At 39.2% G+C, this 24,330-nt stretch overlaps 1 protein-coding gene across 2 annotated transcripts in view; it reads right to left on the reverse strand.

The window, feature by feature from the left end:
* LOC139468439 (protein bicaudal C homolog 1-B-like) overlaps window positions 1-24,330 on the reverse strand; it is a 137,732-nt gene that overhangs the window by 60,777 nt on the left and 52,625 nt on the right. The window contains exon 4 of one of the 2 annotated variants that reach the window (XM_071250402.1): window positions 8,922-9,001. In XM_071250402.1, coding sequence (XP_071106503.1) covers window positions 8,922-9,001 — 80 coding nt within the window. Of the gene's footprint in view, window positions 1-1,159; window positions 1,510-8,921; window positions 9,002-24,330 lie in introns of those variants that run through there. The other variant, XM_071250403.1, reaches the window with a different exon arrangement.

Here is a 24,330-nt window from a genome sequence, read left to right on the forward strand (position 1 = left end):
TACCGACCAAAACTTAGCACTGTTACATTTGTTTATACATCAAATGTAACTTTTTATGACTTCTTAATCAAATCCTTTCTATTTTCACAGGTTCAAACACAGGATAATTGCTATGACTTTAACTGCATGTACCCCCCAGGTGCAACACAGCCAGTTACAGAGCTCCATTTAATACATATCTCCAGCGCCAATTATTGACCCAAATGATCATATGTAGTAAACACCCTGTACAAAAGATTGAAAAGAAAAACGAACGGCAAAGAAGTTTTTGACGCTATCTAGGACAAGGTGTGACAGTCAAGGAAATGAAAAGGACATATTCCCAGTTCAGCCATAAAGGAGTCAGGGGCTGTGTAGAGTTATAAGCAGAATAATGGCCCGTTAGTACACCCAACTTTGTCTGTGGTAGGCTAATACTTGCTTCTTCCACTGCTTGCAACTTAACAAAGCCTGTCATACCTTCGTGTCTGTATTGCCTCTGTTCAATGATAACAGGCAGCGTCATTCACAAGCATAGAGACACATTACTGACCCTATAGAAGTATTACCAGCATAGTGTGCAAAACCAGCCTTCATATTCATTGCAAGTTTCAGACTGTTTTGTTTTGCTTCAACAAGTACATACAACCTGGAATTATCAAACTAAATCATAGAAGTTTCATAGTAATTCTGTGGCCTCTTTTCTTAGTCTGTTTACCTATGTTCCCTCAGAGCATAGATTTGTGATCCAAATCCAAAAAGAATTTTCATTTATTTACATTTTTTTTCTTTTTTTCAAAACGGGGTAGGGGGGTGGGGGGCAGAGTACATGTCAAAGAATTACTTTGCTTCCTATACTGATGTACAACTGAGGGTTTTTTCTTTTCTGACTCAAGGGTAAAAAAAAGAATGCTCAAACTATAAAATTTATCTAACATTTGAAAAACTTTGGAATGGTGACTGCGTAAAACAAGTCTCTACAAACATGTGCCTAATTTGTTATTTCTATTCTGATCATTGATGCATTATTCTGTCATAAACATGATAATATAACTTTCTATTTTGAAAACTACAGTTCCACTGGTAAGATGTATACAGTAAGAAGGTACACAATCAGATGCCTCCAGTCCTCCAGATTCCAGTCGCTCAGGATAGAGATCACTCCCAAATATCATCTCACCTTGATAGTCCAAGTCATTTTCATTTTATTGGAGAACCAACTTGTAGGGTCCCACAAAAGGGAGGGTTTCAAACACTGGCACACATATCCACAGAGGAGGTAGGTATATCCTTATCCAAAGAAGCAGGTGTATCCAAATGAGTTCAATCTCCACCTCTTTCTTCCTTGTTTGGAAATAAATATTTCCCTCCCAACAGGTAATATCCAATATGGTAGATGGTCAGGCAGCACAATATCCTATGTGATCTACAGTTCGGTCTAATCTCTCTCAAAAAACCAGGTGAAATACACACTTGTCAATATCATTCCCCTTCAGACATGCCCATGTCTCTTCCTGAGTGGCGGGTGACATATCATTCTATTGTGTGTATTGGACAATCAGTGCTCCTCATGAAAATACAGAACTCTCCCCACACAAACACAGCGTTGTGAATCCACTTCAAGCAGGCTTCTCGCACACAACAATCACAAAGCTTTACACAATCGCAATCAAGCTGCCTTCTCGGACTTATCCAACACAGGTATGCCGAACACACCTTTCAGCTTTCGACAAAATATATTCTATAGTCCCAAGGAGATTAATCTTACATTTAGTTTGATTCGGCCATTCAAAAACCATGGTTGGAAGTGTGCGTAAGTTTACCCTGTCACAACATGGTCCATTCTTATCTGCGATTTCACATATCTCAATGCTTGGCTGGTTGACTAGGCATAGAAGAGGTCCTGTTAGTCAGCAGGAAACACCAGTAACATAGGCTGACACCTCTAGTCCACTCCACATTGACACGAAAAAGCACAACTTGTACAAAGCCGGACAAGCCTTCAATTAAACACTGGTAACATGTCTATTCAAGTTGTAAATATCTCACAGGTGTGTGAAGTTACAATGTGTCACATTTATTGGGGGTTTAATGTTTGAATCAGCAAGACATTTCTAACATGTGACCTAACACTTGATAATATATATATATATATATATATATATATATATATATATATATATATATATATATATATATATATATATATCAAGCAAGGTGGTCTCACAACCTAGTGTTCATATATATTTTGTACTTCTGGTGGCAGGAATGTTCCTCTTGTCTATGTTTACTTTCTAAAGGTTCTGAAATGTTGAGTTGACAAGGGGTTGTAGTATCACCATATTTGAACATGTTCAACTAGCACAGTTGATGTTTTCATAGTGTTATCTATTATGCTGCTCATCATTTAAATCTATTTAAGATCCTCTAAAATCATTATATGATAATACTTTTTTATGCAAATGTTTTGCTTGGCGGCTACTACAGGTAGGGCAGGACATGCTCACCCTTTTCACAAACACCTGGTGTCATCTCAGGTTTTCAGTGATGCATTCATATAATATTCATTGCTATTTTGTCATTGTTACACCCAATGAAATCTGTTTTGTAAGATAATCAAGCCTTGTTATTTGACATTTAATATTTTTGTTATTTTGTTTAATTTAACAAAATAACAAAAAGTAAAAATAAGCACTGTGTTCAAATGAATAAAAACATAGCTTTTGATACAATCTATATACAATGCTTTTGATATATAAATACAATGCTTTTGATTTATAAATACAATGCTTTTGATTAATAAATACAATGCTTTTGATTAATAAATACAATGCTTTTGATTTATAAATACAATGCTATTAAATTGATAAGTACAATGCTTTTGATAAATAAATAGAATAATTTTGATAAATAAGTACAATGCTTTTGATTAATAAATACAATGCTTTCCGATAAATATCCAACAGGCCTACAAACAGATGATCTTATAATTCTTAACTGTCTTCAAACGATTTCTTGATAAAACCTCTTTCAACAACAGATGTTCAAATATCTGATCTTTTCTGTCAAACGGTGTGAAAAAAACTCACTGGCTCACTCACTCATGTGAGAGGGTCATTTCATGAACCCCCTGCCATGCATGTCAGGGGTGCATTACATCAAAGCATGCTCCAAGGATATTGTTGCAATTGTCAGACCAAAGATCATCATTCTAGATTATCAGCAATCTGGTGAACAAGCTCAAGCCATGAACTGCTGACAAAGCCAGACTTGCTGTGTCACAGAGTCAGTGCTGGGCTCCACACAATACACTATTGCCAATATTAACTATCAAAGATTTCATGGGCCATAACTTTTTGATCCCCTATGGAGGAAAAAAACCCTTCTCGTATAGCATAGATCTTAATCACATATTTCAGTGCACCTAACAGTGTACATTACAGGTTGCCAAATAGGCCTAATAGAGTTTTGATGTTTCATGTAAATGCTGCTCTATTAAACACTGTGATTTAAAGATTCATACTTCACCAAGACCAGATGTACAATCCTGAACACTGATAACACATGAGAACACCACCCTTAAAACTGATGAAATTGAACAAATCTTGATTTTTTACTTTTTTTGAGTATATAGTTCTAACATTGGACACATAGTAGCCATGAGTGAGTGAGTGAGTGAGTGAGTGAGTGAGTGAGTGAGTGAGTGAGAGTGAATTTAATGCTGCTATTAGCAATATTCCAGTAATGTCATGGCTGGGGGCCCCAGAGCTTCAACCATTGTACCCACGTGGGAAATCAAACCCAGGCCTTCAGTTTGACAATCTACACCACTACCCCTATTGGCCATGAAAGCATGCTAGGGCGAAATCAGTTTTTGAGCAAGACATTTGGGGTGCAGCAATGCTTGTACAGAATGTTGAGGAGAATCAAAGTCATGTTTCGTTACGTTCCAATTTGGAGTAAAGGACAACTGAGGATGCCAACAGATATGGGAGATAACTCTGCACATGAGTGTGTTTCACGTTAGACCACTGAGCAACACATCCACAGTCAAGGTAAAACAAATGTAACGTGGACCCTATGCAATAACACTGCCCCTGGAGTTTAACGATTCCGGACATCTGGGGACACAAAGGCAAACGATGCATAACATTTAATATGGAAAAGGTCTTTTATGTTATATAAGTTTATTTACTAAATGTTTAGTCGGGATAAAGAGGAACAAAGTTTCAACTCTAGATTAGTACGGCTACTAATGAATGAAAAACAAACAAGTTTTAATATGGCAAGATGCCAAAAGGTAATCGATTCAGTTTTATTTGTTAGAATAAAGATTTTTATATATATTATTCACCATTTCAAATGAGTGAGTGAGTATGGTTTTACGCCGCTTTTAGCAATATTCCAGCAATGTCACGGCGGGGGACACCAGAAATGGGCTTCACACATTGTGCCCATGTCGGGAATCGAACCCGGGTCTTCGGCGTGACGAGCGAACGCTTTATCCACTAGGCTACCCGACCGCCCCTCCATTTCAAATGAACAGTGGAGATACAATCTGTATTTTCTTTTCCTCTTGTAAAACAGAGTAAGCCACAAAAACGGCTCAAAAGTCATTGTATTACTTGGGGGTCTACTTTCAGTTTGGTTTCTTGTCGGTCAGTCTCATAAACCAACATAAAATATATATATAAGGCCTAAAGTCACTTTACACAAAATCTTACTGAAATAACATTATTTTATTTCTTTATTTTCTTCTATAACCAGTCAGTGAGACAAAATCATTTTGTTTTCCAAACTCATAGCCTTTCAAACTACCTCCAGAAATGAACTCCACATGACGACTCTACCAAGGCAACTGTCCAGAATCAAGCCTTGTGGCCCCTCAAACTATGAATGTTGATTTTCACATTCACTCCAAGGCTGCATTACAAAATATACAATATCTAATATCATACCAAATCCACAAGTCAATGACATCAGATGAAATGTAAAATACATGTATACTAGAGGGTAGACTTCAGCAAGATGTAACCGACCCCAAGAGTCTAGGCACAAGACAAACACCAAGTATTTGGTTATGTGAGCACAGCCTGGGAAACAATGCTACAAGCCTTATGGAGGGCAACTTTAATGTTTATACAGGTAATACTCCACATTGGCAGACAATCAAAACAAGCCTGGCTCATACATATGCTATTTCATCAGTGGACTATTCGAGAGTATGGCTGGTCAAATTTCTTAGGTTTTAAGAAAACGAGAACTATAATGACAGTGATTGAGCATTGAAGTGCTGTATTTTCTGTTGTCATGTATAAGTGTGCTTTATCTTGATCCAGTCTTATAAACACAGGCAGCTATGACTTGCGGAATATGATATACACACTTCTGATTTCATTGTTCAGGTTATCCTGAAGAACAACCCTTTGCAGTTTACTTTTCATGTGTGTTTGTTGTTTAACGCTGCACTCAGCAATATTTCAGCTATATATGATGGTAGCCTGTAAATAATCAAGTCTGAACCAGACAATCCAGTGATCGATATCATGAGCATCGATCCACGCAATTGGAATACGATGACATGCATTACCAAGGTAGCGAGCCTGACCACCACGTTAGTCGCCTCTTACGAATTATTATTATGTACAGATCAGTATAAAATATGCAGCAAAGAGGGTTTGTTTGTTTGTTTGTTTGTTTGTCTGAGGTTTAACGCTGCACTCAGCAATATTGCAGCTATATGATAGTAGCCTGTAAATAATCAAGTCTGGACCAGACAATCCAGTGATGTCAGGATACGATGACGCCAACCAAGTCGCCAAGCCTGACCACCCGATTCCTTATGTCACCTTGTACTACCAGCATAGGCTGCTGGTGACCAATTCTAACCCAGAATCCTCACAGGGTCATTTCATGTATAGCTGAATCAACTTTATTTAATAATGTGTACTTATGATCATATATACTGAACCAAAACAGTTAGGGATCATGAATATTTTTTTGGATATTTGTTTGTATTGAAGACTGAGCACACAATTTCAAAAACAATATCCTGAAAAAGTATTTTATGGTCCCTACTGGTTTTTTTCAGGAACTGTCCCTGCACAGATATTGAAAACAAAAAGGAAAAGCATTTCTTCCATTAATTTATAATGAACACTGGAATATTTTTTTGATAAGGTGTTAATTAAGTGCTGAGAGTGTTAGGTTTTGTTATATTTTAGGAAAGCAGAATTTAATGAATGTTATTCACATTACAAGATCATAAGGTGTTGAAATTGACATAAATTGTTTGAGATTCCTTATCATCTAGGTAATGCATACATGGCATAAGCCTCAAGTGCATTTCAGTAATTCAATCAATGACACTTGACATCCTCAAAACACACCTGCTATCAATTTCTGTCTAAGGTACAACAATGACAAAGTTCACTCTGACATACTACGACCTTAAACATGTTAAACTGGGATCGGCGTTTATCTGATAGACCTGGTAGTAATATTACCTGGTATGAAATTGACGAGAAACACCTTGCAATTTTCTATCATCTTGCACTTGTAATCCTATCAACAGAACCTAATTTCAGTATACAGCTGTTTTTAGCAGTGTAATCCACCCTGACTCTTTTTATAATCATTGACTGAGATCTATCTGTGACAGCATAATGAGATTTGTGTCAGAGCAGGTCAAACTGTACCCAGATAAATGGGTTTAATATATCGTAATATATTCATACCTGTTCAAACAATCTTTTTGGGGGTCTATATCATGAAGGTGCATGCAACTTCAAAGTAAAATGCCGCTGTGATTTATTGCATGATATCAATTAGACATCAAAGGTAAATACTGACAAGCTGATATATTTGATAATGAGAGATGATTTGTGGGTATCCATGTCATATGTTACTCTTGGATCATATGGAATTGTTATTACCTATGAATCCATTACATAATAATAAGAATAAGAATGGAATAGGCCCGTATACAGCCTCGGACATGATTTTGTCTTTTTTGATAAATCCAATGAAATCATTTATATTGTTGAATTTTATGTCCCTTTGGACACTAATGTGATTGACAAGATTCAGGAAAAACATGGCAAATACGCAGACCTCCCTTTCAAAATCTCACCCTTACATACCGAGTACCAAATTCTCAAACTCCCAATTGTTCTTGGTGGCTTAGGTTTGGTACCTCCCAATCTGTTGAGTGACATTGGGAGAGTACTCAGGTTTGCTACCAGGAATACTGCCCTTCTGGTAATCTGGGTAATGCAGAAGGCTGCAGTGTTGGGGAGTCTTCACATTCTTTGAAAAGTTCTGGTAGGGTTTGTCTAGGCAGTGCTTCCTGGGAGAAGTCCCATTCGCTGTCTGGACTGCGTGTAGAGAGGGGGCAAGGGCCCTGAGCTGATGATGAGCCTGACTATGCCAGGATCACCCAAACCCTCTTAGCTAATTTTAAAATTTAATCTGTACATAATAATAACAACAATAACAACAATAATAATAATAATAATAGTGTTTGAGATGATGTGATGACATGGTTTTGCTAAATAATTGATAACAATGAAAAGAAATTCACCAGCACCAACCTCAAACCAAAGCTAAAAAAACTTCATTAAAAACAGTTTTCCCTTTACCTCACTTGGTCAGTATTATGGTCACCATGGTCACTGTGAACTAATTATTTGATTTTCATCCAAATATTTAAATAGTGCAATTTGAAGAAACTGATCAAGAAATCTCTGAACATTACCATCTGACGGATGTGATTCCCATGAAGCCAGGACGTTTGAAAGGACAATTTATCATTCCAAACTGTCACTTCCACCAGAGATAAGCCTTGCATGAAATCAAGGATAGCTCTTAAGAATTACTGCTTCAATGAAATTGCATCACAATACTTTGCAGAACATTGTGACACCCTCAGTTACCATGACTTCACAATCAAATGACATCACTTATCTGTCTTCAACTGAAGCTGGTTAGCTGTACTTTCTATGCTCAAGACACTGGTTATTACTGTTGGAACAATGATTTTGTACGATAAATAGAATCTCACCCTCATGTCTTTTGACAGAAAAAATATCAACACCAGTGATAAAAGATAATCTTTTAGCGACTCGTGTTGATAGATGTGATATCGTAAGACACTCTAGAGAGATTCTCTTTGTACATTGTGTATTCCGTCTAGTACATAAAGGAGGGAACACATGTGGATATTTTCTCCATCTGTCACAACTTCGGGACAATCAACTAATGTGAGGCGGGATGTCTGGTTGTGAGGCGGGCAAGGAAGAAAATCTAATTAATTATATAGTATCGTCTTAGAAAGATACACATGAAGTCTGTCAGAATGAATTACTTATTCGATTTTAACCCAAATATTTAAAGAATGTGAGGTGGGCCCATTTATTTTTCATAGTTTATTTTGTTAAAGAAACTCATCAAGATATCACTGAACATTAACCACTGACAGATGTAATTCCCATGAAGCTTGGTGTTTGACTACGTACAAGGTGTATTCCATGAAGCTTGGTGTTTGACTACTTGCAAGGTGTATTCCATGAAGCTTGGTGTTTGACTACATACAAGGTGTATTCCATGAAGCTTGGTGTTTGACTACTTGCAAGGTGTATTCCATGAAGCTTGGTGTTTGACTACGTACAAGGTGTATTCCATGAAGCTTGGTGTTTGACTACTTGCAAGGTGTATTCCCTGAAGCTTGGTGTTTGACTACATACAAGGTGTATTCCATGAAGCTTGGTGTTTGACTACTTGCAAGGTGTATTCCATGAAGCTTGGTGTTTGACTACTTGCAAGGTGTATTCCAGGAAGCAAAAAAGAAAGGGACCACATTTTATTTTATGATGTAAGGTTCTGAGGCAGGCAGGAGGGAAAATCCAATAATTCAGGTTACTGTGCACTAACACCATGCTTACCTTTGTGTCCAATACAGCCATAATTTTGTCTTTGGCATTTGCCACATCCTCTGGGTATCCAACAACCTTTATATGTGGATCTGAAAATGAAAATGAAATAAAAAGTAAACAATATTATAATTAACATTAACAAGTTGAATGAAAATTTAATAACTAGTTTATAGCTGCCAAACTCAAAGTCAGCGACAGCCAAACCAGCATGCAGTTGACCTTCTTGTTTTACATTCGTATGTTTGTATGAGGTCGTACTTGCCAAATGGAATAAACACTGACACACTACTTCAGGGGGTTCCCCACCAGAAACTCAGAGATATTGTTTATGATCTTTTGACATTTTAATATTGAAATTAGTGTATTGTATGATGGCATAAAGGCCATCTGGACCAAGCTCCATGAAAGGGAAAAAGACGATGCACCACAATGCCAAGACTGACCACAGCATTCAGCAACCGAATATTTACACAATCCACCACCAACAAAAACTATGACGGGTCAATGCATAGTTTTTTGTTTCTATTGGATACTTTTTTAATTACTGTAAAACACAGATGGCTTGTCTAGAACTGATGTCAGTTGCCTTGTTTTTCAAATTTGTAGTTTATAAGAGCTATAGCAACAAAAATATATGAAAACAAAACATTTTTAGCAGAATGTGGTTTCTTTATGTTCTTTATGTTCTTTATGTTTTCTGCTGTGTTGCGTTGCAAGTGAAGAAATGGAGGGTTACCTGAAACAGGAATATTTTGTTTTTGGCCTCGTTAAATATGCATCTCTTCAGATTTATCTCTACAAGATCAACAAATTGCCAATCAACAAAGATGATACTTAAAGAAATAGATAGATAATCATATGTATTTTACGTCAAAGCTGTACAACATGCTCAAGCCTACTTGTGATGTGGTAATTATATGGAAGGAATGAAGCATGTCATTTTATTGCATGCTGTTTGTAACTGTAAATAAATATTACTGTAAGAAATTTGAGCACATATATATGTTCATATTTTTTTTATCTCTAATAACTTGTTGAAGGAATTCTATATCTTCCCAATACAGCTGTTGGTTGCTGTCAGTGCAGCATTGAAATTAGCACTAGTCCTTGCCAAATTCCCCAATAGTTAAGGGTTTTCACAAGGACCAGCAGAAAGGACCTTTTGTAAGGGTTTTGCTATATGTTATCACTACATAAAGGACTAGTGGAATAAACATGTTACATTCAATGTAATGGAGCTAGAGTGAGTGAGTGTAACCTTGGTTTATCCCAGCATCTCAGCTTATTGTGGTTGCAAAGTCCAAACTGATGCAGGTCAAGGACATTTACCACTTTGGTGAAACCCATTGCAATATAAGCCTTCAATGGTGAGGATGAAAGCTAAGACATTCATACAAGATATACTAGATTTCTCTGATTGGAAAATACCCATAAGAAAAACTGTTGGTTAGGATATATAAATCTGTTTTCAACCAAGTGTCTGTGAGATGAAAGCTAAAACATACAATGTATTATCCATGACCTCCTATCTGTATGTGAGATTGGCAATTGATACAGGAGCTCAACGTGTCTATGCACAATACACATTTTAACCCTTGTGGCCCTTGGACCACCAGCCCCTATTACAGTAAGTACGGCATCATATCCAGGTGAGAAAGTCACGTAAACAGGAAAAAGCTTGATAACAATCTGACCTACATTACATTTAAACATTAATGTCAATATCATTAAAATGTGATCGATTTACTTGATAAAATATAACACTAATAGAGAAGGTCTGGCCGTTTAACAGGCTTTGAGTCATTGGCTCATGACACTTCATGAGGAAACAAAATACTTTATATGAAGCTGAGCAATTTCTGGTAAATGATTTTTTTTATGGAAAAAATATCTTTAAATGTACAACTGACTGACTGACCAATAATGTTGCTTCTGACTGTTAACAAAGAGAAATCCCCTGCCACAAAAAAAAGTATTGTTGCAAGGGGTTACTTTAAAAAACAATTGAGGCTTATAGTTTTAATCCCCCCCAAATATCTGGTTTTGCGACTGTCCTGTCTCTATACAAAATTCCCGAAATTATATATCAAACGGTGAGTCTCTAATATGTAAGATGCTTATATTGTTGGTATGGTAACTGTTTGTGTTTATGAGTGAGTGAGTGAGTGAGTGAGTGAGTATGGTTTGACGTCGCTTTTAGCAATATTCCAGTAATATCACGGCACGACACCACAAATGGACCTCACACATTGTACCAATGTCGGGAATCGAACCCGGGTCTTCGACGTGACAAGCGAAGGCTTTAACCACTAGGCTATCCAACCGCCCCATTTGTGGTTATGAACTACCTGAATGCACAGCATATGCCCAGTATCTGATATTAACTTAATTGACAATCTAAAATGAGCCAGTCAGGACATAAAACCGACTTTGTGCTCATGCTGACAGCAGTACATCCAAACACATCCTTTCACAGGTAGGAAAGTGTGGTAATTTCAAGATTGTTTAGAGATGAGTCGGACATTTATTTCATGTCTACATTTTCTGTAGGCATCCCCAAAATACCTCACCTCTAAAGGTGTTGATAGAAACATTAATTCCCCCAGTTGCACAGGGAGATGTATTCATGTGCGTTATGGCTCCATAAACCCCAAGACTGTATGTAGCAAGTATGAATGGAAATACTATTGACTGGCTACACAGATAAAGCATTAAGTGTCTTGTCTGCTTGAGACAGCGCCAGCAACAACATACTAAACCTCCTCACATACACAAACAGAAAGTAACGTCTACATCGGAAGAACATTTGTATTTTGGTTACCTATTTCAACAGATTTCACTGAAAGGAAAGTTCTGGTTAATGTTGAGAGGTTTTTGCCAAGTTTGAACATGAGAAGTACGGAACATCTGAGAAGTGTGTGTTATCACAACACTTGGGAGTTCTATTAAAATGATATTTCAAGCCTAATATATGAAACTGTTATTGATATTGTTGATAAATACTAGGTCAAAAGTAAGGATTTAACTGATGATGTTTACAATGACAACAGTCTTGAAAGATTGTCAATATCATTTTTGTTCATTTTGTATATGTCTTATGCCTGTGGTCAAAGATTGTTGTTGTTATTGTTGTTGTTGTTGTTGTTGGTGGTGGTGTTGTTCAGACATCAATCATTTCTAAGGCCTGTATTCTTTGTATTGTCAACATTTGTGGCAAGCTTTCTCACATCTGAGACTATGTTTTGTAGAAAAACATAACAATTTATCCCTAATGATAAAATCAACTCATCTTTAAAACAATAAGAAAAGAAAATTAGAAGGTCCACAGTGGCCAATATTCAGCTAAATAAATTTTCTTAAACCTATGTTATCAGTTCTGGTGCAGGTGTAAGAGAAAAGGACTCCTATAGTATCATTTACATCTGCCGTATGTTGTGGGAGAGTTTTGATAAATGTATTTGCTCACCAGACCAACATGTGCAGCAGATTGTAGTAAGATAAAAGACAGTTTCTGAATCGAAATTCCCCTTTTAAAGATTTATGAGTTCCTAACCTAATCAAGATTTTTAGTTACCCTACTTAGAAAAACACACACTTGATAACCTTATTTCACAAACTCAAGCTCAAATTTCATGATTTAAATCTTTCAGAATAAAACTTGAGTAAAAAAATTGAAAAGGCTGATAATAAACAGGACAAAGCCATTTCCATAATCATAAGACATCTCCACTAAAAAAGACCCGTGAAGATTCCGGGTTAGAATAGGTCTTCAGCAACCCATGCTTACCGTAAAAGGTGCGACTATGCTTGTCGTAAAAGGTGACTATGCATGTCGTAAAAGGCGACTAACGGGATGGGGTGGTCAGGCTTGCTGACTTGGTTGATGCATGTCATCGATCCCAATTGCTCATGATATTAATCACTGGATTGTCTGGTCGAGACTCGATTATTTACAGACCACCATCATATAGCTGGAATATTACTGAGTGCGGCGTAATACAACAAACAAAGCAACTCTACTAAAACAAGCGTATAGTTGACAAAGTCATCTATATCCCCCGCCCATTTTAACACGTTACCAGGTAACCAGGTAACTGACCCAACATTTCTATTAGCCCATGTCAAAATAGCTGCAATGGAAATTCTAAAATAAACATTTCTAAAACTCCTTAATATCAAATGGCACTAGTTCAGTATGCGCTTTATATATAGACATGCAATGTTTGGCAAGGAAATATTTAACAGTTTATTTGTTATACTACTTAAGTAAACCAATCCTATATTAAAACTTAAATCCAACTTATTGCCATGGAAACGTGAAAAATAAAAATTTCTAAAATTCCTAAATAGCAAGAGGCACCAGTTCAGTATGAGTCTGGTAAACATGCACAGTTTTTGTTGGAAAGGATTGAATGGGTTTTGAGTTATGCTCCGGAAACGAACACCACCCTTATAGAACCTAAGTCCAACTTGTTGCCATGGAAACGTAAAAAATAAAAATTTATAAAACTCCTAAATAGCAAAAGGCACCAGTTCAGTATGTGTCTGGTGAACATGCAAAGTTTTGTAAGAAAGTATTTAACGTTTTTTGAGTTACGCTCCGGAAACGAACAGCACCCTTATTGAACTTAAGTCCAACTTGTTGCCATGGAAACGTAAAAAATAAAAATTTATAGAATTCCTAAATAGCAAAAGGCACCAGTTCAGCATGAGTCTGATAGACATGCAAAGTTTCGTAGAGAAATATTTAACGGTTTCTGAGTTATGCTCCGGAAACGATTTCGGGACGTACACACGCACACACGCACACACACACGCACACACACACACGCACACACACACACACACGGACGGAACACATTTCTATATCCCCCGCCAACTTCGTTGGGGCGGGGGATAAAAAAATCAATTGTACTATTCAGACTTTAATATCATAAGCATTTGTCTGTGAATCACTATCAAATAGTGATGATACCAGGGAAGGGCCAAAAGGTTAGCCTATCCTGCCACAATGGAGCACCCATTACAAACACATGCAAAGGTAAGTCAATTGTTACTCGGCTGTAAATACCCAGAAAACTGCTACCAACACTTTCAATAGATTCTCCTGTAACAGATTTCTTTATCACAGCAATATTAGAGTGCATTTGAAGAGTGTGTGAGCATGGTGAGAGATGTGGGGATGAAGCGTCATCGCTATCTGGTTTATGTCTCTTTGTAGTCCGGGGACTCAATCCCTTCTGGATCCCCTGCAAGCAATCAACGTGACAGATATCACTGATATATACTCCAACACCTGGAATCAACCACAGGACATTTACAATCACTGATATCTATGACTGAGATTTAAAACACCCATCAATGCCATCTTGAAATGAGCTCAGCATAGGATTGGGTCTGAAGAAAGAAACTTGTTTGTTTGGGCAACTTTCCATTGACAATTTCGAAGATATTTTTCCAGCCAACTGTTGTTTCTTTTCCTAAATTAACATGTCAGCTTATCATTGATTTGGAAACACTAAAAACAACACTAAAACAATCCATATCACCTTCAACTTTACAAGATCTGTCATTCTGAAATAATCGCAATCTCCCTTTACTTATGTGATGGCCATCTGTAAATAATCAAGTCTGGACCCGCCAATCCAGTGATTGACATCATGAGCATCGATCTACGCAACTGGGATATGATGACATGTATCAACCAAGTGAGTGAGTCTGATCCCCCGGTCGCCTCTTACAAGCATGGGTTGAAGATCAATTCTAACCCAGATCTTCAATGGTCCTGTTTGGTAGCAGGTACTCAGTGATACCCTGAAAGCAGCAATCATGAGCTGTCTTGGGATCATGACTGGTCCATGCACTTTCCACATATGGAAATCATATGACCATTTGATCGTTACAGAGTTTTGTTTGTGGTTGATACAGTGTAAGAATGATCCATGCTGTTGAGCACTATCCACAGATGGCCTGATCTCGGCAATATAATTCACACTGAGCTCAGCCGATTGTGATTGAATAAGCTGAGTGTGTATTGACAATTTCATGTGAGAAAGTAGGCCATGTCATGGTGCCTGCAGTCATGTTTGTCTCTTTGTTCGTTGTTTAATTCACCACTCAGCAAATGAAGCTTTACAAAGGCAGCCTGTAAGTAATCAAGTCTGGACCAGTCAATCAAATCTTGATATTGTGAGCAACGATCCACACGCAGCCAAGCCAGACCAACCGATCCATTTGGTCACCTCTTAAGACCAACATAGATTCCGGGAGATCTATTCTAACTCCAAGTTCCTACGTGACACCTGCAGTCAGGACAATATGACTAAAATGCTCTCAGAAAGTCAGTCCAGATCAAATGAAAGACTCTCATCCAGAAGGTAATTTATCACACAAGCAGTGCTGAGCCATCCATGAAGCATCAACAACAACCATGGTAGTTAAAAGGATATTCGACAAATGATTATCATAAAAGGTCATTGTGTTGGTTGTTTCAACATTGGTGATTGTTACATCAATAATCTCACAAATCCCTCTTGCAGATGGCTTAATTAACAGTCATCTGTAGCTTACCTATATATCCCTCTGGGACTGCCTCTACGGTAGAGTGTCTACCTGGAATTGGGAAGTTCGGGATTCGATCTCCGGAAACATGCCAAAAGACGCCAAAAGATGGTACTTGCTACCCTGCCTGACACTCGGCATTCAGAGATTTAACAAGGACTGGTTGGCTCAGAGTCATAATGTGTCTGAGGAGGCTCCATGGTAAACTCCTGCTGAGCTCTCTGGGCATACGCTCTAACCACTAGGCCACAGAGGCAGTCTTTTGTTCATTAGGTAGCAGTTCAAAAGTTTCATGTCAGATAAAAATATAAATTCTTAAGTTTGTGGATATGGGGTGACAACAGGCCAACAAGCCTACACAAAATGGCATCCTTTAAAATCACCTTTCCAGGGATTTACAGTGCAAGGTTATAAACAACAACTAATATTGTTATCTTTTCCTAAACACAACAAATGACATCTCCATTGTACTACAAACATGACCTGAGTGAAAAAGCCCCTAACATGACAAGCTTGCAAGCACTGCTGTTTCACAAGCTTTATAAATCATTGAGAAGTAGGATTCGCGTGATAAATGAGACTCTTTAAGGAGTTAACATTTTCACAATTAAATTTTGGTGGGCGTTGGGGAGTATGTCTCAAAACTGACATTTTCGTCACAAGTCTCATGTTTATTCAACATATTCACTTTGTCCCCCTTCCCTTTGGACATTATGTACTGGTTCAATGTAATCAAAACACCCCATGTCTTGACAGAAGGACACGGCCATAAACCCCAAGAGTGCTTCATCAATATTACCTGATAGAGGCAACATGATTGGTTGAAGTGTTATAAAATCAACTGATTGTGTTTACACCTGTGTTCTACACCTGACATCTGCCTGTTGATAAACCAATAACTCACTGTGCCCGAAGTACCTAATACGCTACTAGTACTGGTCATAAATCATGCTGTGCTACACCCTCATCAAACCATGTATACTATAGTCAACACAATAAGAGCCCAAGGCACTTAAAAGTCGGAAAGGGAGGGGGGATTATTTGAGATTAGTTCCAATTTGTTTCATAAAGGGAGCTTAACTGAGTGCTTAATGGCGCTTAATTGAAGAGAGACAGCATATCACGGTAATATATGTTGATGGTATCACTGTACACAGCTGTGTGAATGTTGTTATATTCCAGTCACCCACCAGGGATAAACATAAATTCTACCATGACACTGAGGAATGCTAGATTTTGACTGGTTAAAAAGAGGCATCCTTTTCCCTACTAATACCTTTTTTAAATTCAGCCTTTACACACCAAAAAAACCATACATAAAGCATACATATCAATCAATATAAAATGACTGCTAAAGTGCCAAATCTTTCAGTTCCATATTAAGATAAGAGGTATCTACTATATGGTGAGACTACATCAAATTTCAAAACACAGTAGGTTTATCTCCAAATTATTCTTCACGAGTCCAAACAAATCATCTGCTACAAAGCTGCCATTCACTTTAATGATACATGATGGTATATAGTGGCCTTGGGCTAGCAGGCTTGTGATAATTTCAAACTCTGCCCAAATTCTAGCTATATTTAAATAGTTGAGTAAAACGATGGTTGATAGCATGAACAAAAATGCCATATGGGCATGATGACACACAATGTGACCCCCCCGATCCTCGCTTAGTCAGCCTTTACCACAAATATAAGGTATTTGTGACCTATATCACCACTCTTTCTTTGTTGTTTAGAGCCATAACTCAGCAATAGTCTGTACCACACAATCCAGTGATTGACATCATGAGCATCAATATCAATGTAGACAATTAGGATACAATGACATGTATCAACCATGTCAGTGAGTCCGACCACCCGATCCTGTTAATCCCCTCATACGACAAGATGAAATTGGGTTTAACGTTGCTTTCATGATTATTACATTTATATTAGCAACGTGTGTGTGTGTGTGTGTGTGTGTGTGTGTGTGTGTGTGTGTGAGAGAGAGAGAGAGAGAGTGCAGGTACCAGTGCTGGTAACGCCGTTTTTAAATTGCTAGCCCACACAGATACCATGCCACAGTTTAACATGAATACCTCACTCAGACACAGTATACTGACTCCAAGACGACAGTCCTTGGTTTATCCCTTTAATGCCGAAAGTCAGACAGGGTAACAACAAGTACCATCTTTTAATATCATTTAGTATGATGCAACCGGGGATCGAACCCCGACCGTCTGTGATCGGACTCTCTACCACTAGACCATGGAGGTGGTCTTCTTACGACAAGCATGGGTTGCTGAAGACCCGGACAGTGATGTGGAATACCACAGGTTCCCATGGGGGCATTTCTTAGAAAGGCAGGTGAGTTAGTTTTTACACAGCAGGAACAACAGAAAGTATGAACATCCTTTCCTCAGGAACAAAACCTAGGTCTTCAAATATGACAAGCAAACACACGAACCAGTAGGCTACACCCACCACAAATTAAAACATAGAAACAGCGACTCATTATTAATTTGGTATAACGTGCATGCATAATAGGTCTCCCCATGACTTCGATAAACGTGGAAAATGATAAACAAATGGTTACTTATTCACCTTTTCAACATGATTTAACCCATCTATACATCACTACATCCTAATATCGTCAGCTCTTTGAACAATGTCTAAAATAGCACTTACTTAGCCTCCGGAATATTATCTGTAGTACAGAGTTGTGTTGAAGGAAGTGTGGGCACGTGTGTTTAATGTCCTGATGGAGACTGTGAGATAATACTACGGACATCCTGCCCATGGAGATAGGTGGAATACTCTACCATGTCCTTCAGACAAATCATTCCAAATATGAAAGACTAGATTATGATTAAAATTGTTGATATAACTTGTATGTCAACTATTGAAGATGGATGCTGGTGGCCTACTGCATCATCTTGGTTTTTGAAACGCTTCACACTGGACCAGGTTCACTATCATCCTCTGGCACAGACTGAGCATATTGACACATTTAACCATGGGATCCTACCCTGACACAACACTGAAGATATGGCCTGAAGCAAAGAATGGTGAATACACACAGTCAACCTATCATAATAATTTCCTGAACCTGTATCTGGCCACGCCATTAGAACTGACACATTGATGCATTTTGACAGAAAGACAAATTAAAAAAATCATAACATAAGTTAACATTGTTAATAATTTTAAAAATACTACCTCTATTACATCATTACCATAAATCCTGTATTTGGGCTGCAACCAAATCTTATTAAAATCAGGTCTTAGTTCTCATTACCGCTAAACAAAGATCTGAGGACATCCCATTACGGGTCACTTCAGAACGACCTTTCATCTGACCAATCAGAGATTGGGCTGCAACCACACTATAATTAAAATTTCAGTCAGAACTGTCCTTTGTCCTTAGAGTTTCTTCCATATTTTTCAGTACACTTTATTCTTAAGATATGGTCTGCATTATTGTTCACTGGACCAGGTTTTTTATGTGACCTTGGTTTCCTACAAGAAAGGCACAGAACTGGTGGGACAACCTAGCTGTAAAAACATTTGCATGTTACAACGAAGGCCCAGGTTCTATTCTGCACATGGGTACATTTTCTGGGGATCTTGTGGGAATTTTGACAAAAGCAAAGTAAATTCATACTCATGATTTACTGAAATAATCTCATCTGTGACAATGCTGAATACAGTGTAATCATCATGATTAGTGACAGAGTGAACAAGCTGTTATGCCATAGTCAGCTTGGGCCCATTTTCACAAAGCCAGCGTAGTGCTATGACTGTCGGAAGTCCATGTTAAAGTTTATGAGTTACGTTAGTCGTAACTGTATGATCAAGGGACCCTGGGTTCTGTTTCATAAAGCCAGCATAGTGTAAGTCCAAGTTAATGTTTATAAGTTATGATCGTTGTAAAACTATGATCATGGGTCCCAGGGTTAGTTGGAGCCATTCTTCTGGAAAGCAAATATGGTGTCATGATGAACTGTATACAGTTTTCAATTAGATGAACTGCTAGAGGGCCAGATCAGACAAATTGACATGTATCTTTACATGAAATCACTAAAAGTGAACTACATAAATAACAAATAGATCTTGATGAAACCTGGGTGTTCATCATAAAATGTGTTTACTGTAGTATCTAGCTGTCTCACCCACTCTGTGAAATGTTGACACCATCTGAAGAAGATTTCAAACAAACTGTTCTCTTCAGAATCAGACATAACACAAGATAGAGAATCACAATCTTTTTTTGGCCTCAGCTGCTGGTATTCTTTAGGTTTTGAAGAAATAATGTGAACAGCATTACCACTATTATCTGAATGCCTACAAGCAGAGACGATAGAGGTAATTACATATTCTTAAGACCCCATCTGCAACACTGCAATAACATAGGCCCTCTCTGCCTTTGTATTATCATTAATGGAACACCCAGCTGTATCACCAGGAACTTGGAACACCCAGCTGCATTACCAGGTACATGGTACACCCAGCTGTATCACCAGGAACATGGAACACCCTGCTGTATCACCAGGAACATGGAACACCCAGCTGTATTACCAGGAACATGGTACACCCAGCTGTATCACCAGGAACATGGTACACCCAGCTGTATCACCAGGAACATGGTACACCCAGCTGTATCACCAGGTACATGGTACACCCAGCTGTATCACCAAGACCATGGTACACCCAGCTGTATCACCAGGAACATGGTACACCCAGCTGTATCACCAGGAACATGGAAAACCCAGCTGTATTACCAGGAACATGGTACACCCAGCTGTATCACCAGGAACATGGTACACCCAGCTGTATCACCAGGAACATGGTACACCCAGCTGTATCACCAGGAACATGGAACACCCTGCTGTATCACCAGGAACATGGAACACCCTGCTGTATCACCAGGAACATGGAAAACCCAGCTGTATTACCAGGAACATGGTACACCCAGCTGTATCACCAGGAACATGGTACACCCAGCTGTATCACCAGGAACATGGTACACCCAGCTGTATCACCAGGAACATGGAACACCCTGCTGTATCACCAAGACCATGGTACACCCAGCTGTATCACCAGGAACATGGTACACCCAGCTGTATCACCAGGAACATGGTACACCCAGCTGTATCACCAGGAACATGGTACACCCAGCTGTATCACCAGGAACATGGTACACCCAGCTGTATCACCAGGAACATGGAACACCCAGCTGTATCACCAGGAACATGGAACACCCAGCTGTATCACTAGGAACATGGAACACCCAGCTGTATCACCAGGAACATGGAACACCCAGTTGTATCACTAGGAACATGGTACATCCAGCTGTCTCACCAGGAACATGGTACACCCAGCTGTATCACCAGGAACATGGTACACCCAGCTGTATCACCAGGTACATGGTACACCCAGCTGTATCACCAGGAACATGGTACACCCAGCTGTATCACCAGGACCATGGTACACCCAGCTGTATCACCAGGAACATGGTACACCCAGCTGTATCACCAAGAACATGGAACACCCAGCTGTATCACCAGGAACATGGAACACCCAGCTGTATCACTAGGAACATGGAACACCCAGCTGTATCACCAGGAACATGGTACACCCAGCTGTATCACCAGGACCATGGTACACCCAGCTGTATCACCAGGTACATGGTACACCCAGCTGTATCACCAGGAACATGGTACACCCAGCTGTATCACCAGGAACATGGTACACCCAGCTGTATCACCAGGAACATGGAACACCCTGCTGTATCACCAAGACCATGGTACACCCAGCTGTATCACCAGGAACATGGTACACCCAGCTGTATCACCAGGAACATGGTACACCCAGCTGTATCACCAGGAACATGGTACACCCAGCTGTATCACCAGGAACATGGAACACCCAGCTGTATCACCAGGAACATGGAACACCCAGCTGTATCACTAGGAACATGGAACACCCAGCTGTATCACCAGGAACATGGAACACCCAGTTGTATCACTAGGAACATGGTACACCCAGCTGTCTCACCAGGAACATGGTACACCCAGCTGTATCACCAGGAACATGGTACACCCAGCTGTATCACCAGGAACATGGTACACCCAGCTGTATCACCAGGAACATGGTACACCCAGCTGTATCACCAGGACCATGGTACACCCAGCTGTATCACCAGGAACATGGTACACCCAGCTGTATCACCAAGAACATGGAACACCCAGCTGTATCACCAGGAACATGGAACACCCAGCTGTATCACTAGGAACATGGAACACCCAGCTGTATCACCAGGAACATGGTACACCCAGCTGTATCACCAGGACCATGGTACACCCAGCTGTATCACCAGGAACATGGTACACCCAGCTGTATCACCAAGAACATGGAACACCCAGCTGTATCACCAGGTACATGGTACACACAGCTGTATCACCAGGTACATGGTACACCCAGCTGTATCACCAGGAACATGGTACACCCAGCTGTATCACCAGGAACATGGAACACCCAGCTGTATCACATGGCATCACAGTTAAGACACTAACTGTACCACCCAACAGTGGTCTGCAAGTTGCAGAAGTACCACCCAACAGTGGTATGCACGCTGCAGAAGTATCACATGGTATCACAGTTAAGACACTAACTGTACCACCCAGCAGTGGTCTGCCAGTTGTAGATACACCCAGCAGTGCCACCAGATTTGCTTTTTCTTCTTCCTCTGTTATCATTGTGATGCTAAGAATGTATCTTTAGTATTTAGTTCAAACCTTGTTAAAGCATGCAATCACTGACAAAATAAAAACAACAACCGAAGAGCAAATTGTGATGCTGGGCAGTCATGTCAGAATATCATAGTCAACACAGCTATGCTAAATAGATAAAATTTCATATGACCAAACTTTAAGTGACCTTTGTTCAGTAAAATTGTTCTCACTGTCCAGATTGAGGTGAGGTGAGGTGAAACTGGGTTTAACGTCATAGGATGGAGTCATAATGCTGACACTGCAACTTGGAGGTATGCTTTTATTGTGTGATTGTGGTGGAGCAGTGGGCAGAAGCCAGACACAGGCATTTCTACAGGAGGAGGCCAGCGTACATGGTGTAAGGTGATATCACACAGCACTTGTTACATCAATGATGTGCACAGGATCATCTGTGTTCAGGAACTTCACAGAACATGGAGTGGAGTGGAGTGGAGTGGTGTGAGAAATATTTACAATCTACTATATCTTCTTGGAATACTTTCTGTTTGTATGTTTGAGTGAGTGAGTGAGTGAGTGAGTGAGTGAGCGAGGCATTACGCCGCTTCCAGCAATATTCCAGCAAAATAGCACGTGAGCAAGGCGGGGAGGAAACTAGAAACGGGCTTTATACATTGTTTCCATGTGGAATCGAACCCGGGCATTAGGGCGTGATGAGCTCATGCTTTAACCACTAGGCTACCCGACCTGGTACTAGAAATCAGCAAAGTCCTATATAGTGCATCACTTTGCTTAATTGCCCAAAGAATTAGAAAAAATTTTGGTCTGTAATCAGAAAAGTTGGTGGTTGTGATCATTAAATAGATTTGCTTGTGTTCCAGATTTTGTTCCTGACAAGAGAATCATTGATGACTTCATTGTTGAATATATTTAAATTTCTTAAATATATTCCATCTTAAACCACAATAAAAAACACCTATATTTCAAGTTGAGAAATCATAAGAAACAAACAGCATCATTGTCTACAGACAAAGTATAAATGACAGAAATGATGACTTATGTCTTGATCAACCGTATCTTAGCTTCAAACACTGAGATAGTCCAATCCAGTACTTCACTCGACTCCATGAGATACCATGGCTGCCACTTGTTGCGTTGGTTCATCAGAAACAGCCTAGGTCAGCTAATAAAGACATCAGCCTCTATACTACACAGGGAAGTTTAGGGGAGGATTGACTGCTCCTGTCAGTCATACACTCACTGGCCCTTGGAGGTCTGACTTGGAAGAATTTCAGACAATCAAAGTTATGAAAAACACAGCCTCTCTAGCAAGATAGTGTTGTTGAGAGGTGTGAGCTTGAGATAAAATGTCAAAGATGCTGAGTTCTCAGTTGAAATGGATCAAGCAATCCATACAATTCATTGAGTCTCCCTTCTCCAAGAGAGAATGTGTTCAAATCAAGTGCCTACCAAACGAGACTCTTAAATCACTTTTCCAGAATAAGATTTAATACTCAAGGGTTCGTGAATGAGGTTAATGCTGCTTGTTTATGTTTCTTCAAGGGCTGATTAAATTCAACCATCATTTGCTTAAATCATCTGAAAGGTAATGAGAGCAATGAAATAGATAAGTTTGTTTCAATTGAAGCAAACGTAGTGATTCAGTTGCCACCAGGCATACTCTAAGTACAGGCATACTCTAAGAGAGAAATTCCATACATTTCAGCAGAATACAAGCATGACAAATGGCCTGATGTAATGATCGCACATTCAACAGCTCTGCATGTAGCTTATCTTCCAAATCAGTCCCAGTATAAACAGCTGAGAGAAAATAAACATGATCCAACAAGTTGGGAAGGGAAAATAATCCCAGGGACCAACTAGCACTGCTTCCACTGCAAGGTTTGCGAGGGTCTGAGACTCCATGTCAACTATCTCACTTGGGGTCGAGGTGGGAGTAAATTGTTTTCTCTAATTATCTCGCTATCAAAATACAGTTGTCTAAACCAGCCCAACAGAGAGTAAATCAAACACTCACTTGATAGGGTGTGATTTATTGAGTCTATGCGGAGGCAATACCTGGGCTGTGATGGTGGCCTGGACATCAGGGTGCATGGAGTGGCAAAGATAAAGGGATGGATG

Source organism: Haliotis cracherodii, unplaced genomic scaffold, assembly GCF_022045235.1.
Source record: "Haliotis cracherodii isolate W230 unplaced genomic scaffold, xgHalCrac1.p SCAF_2, whole genome shotgun sequence".
Classification (NCBI taxonomy): Eukaryota; Metazoa; Mollusca; class Gastropoda; order Lepetellida; family Haliotidae; genus Haliotis; species Haliotis cracherodii.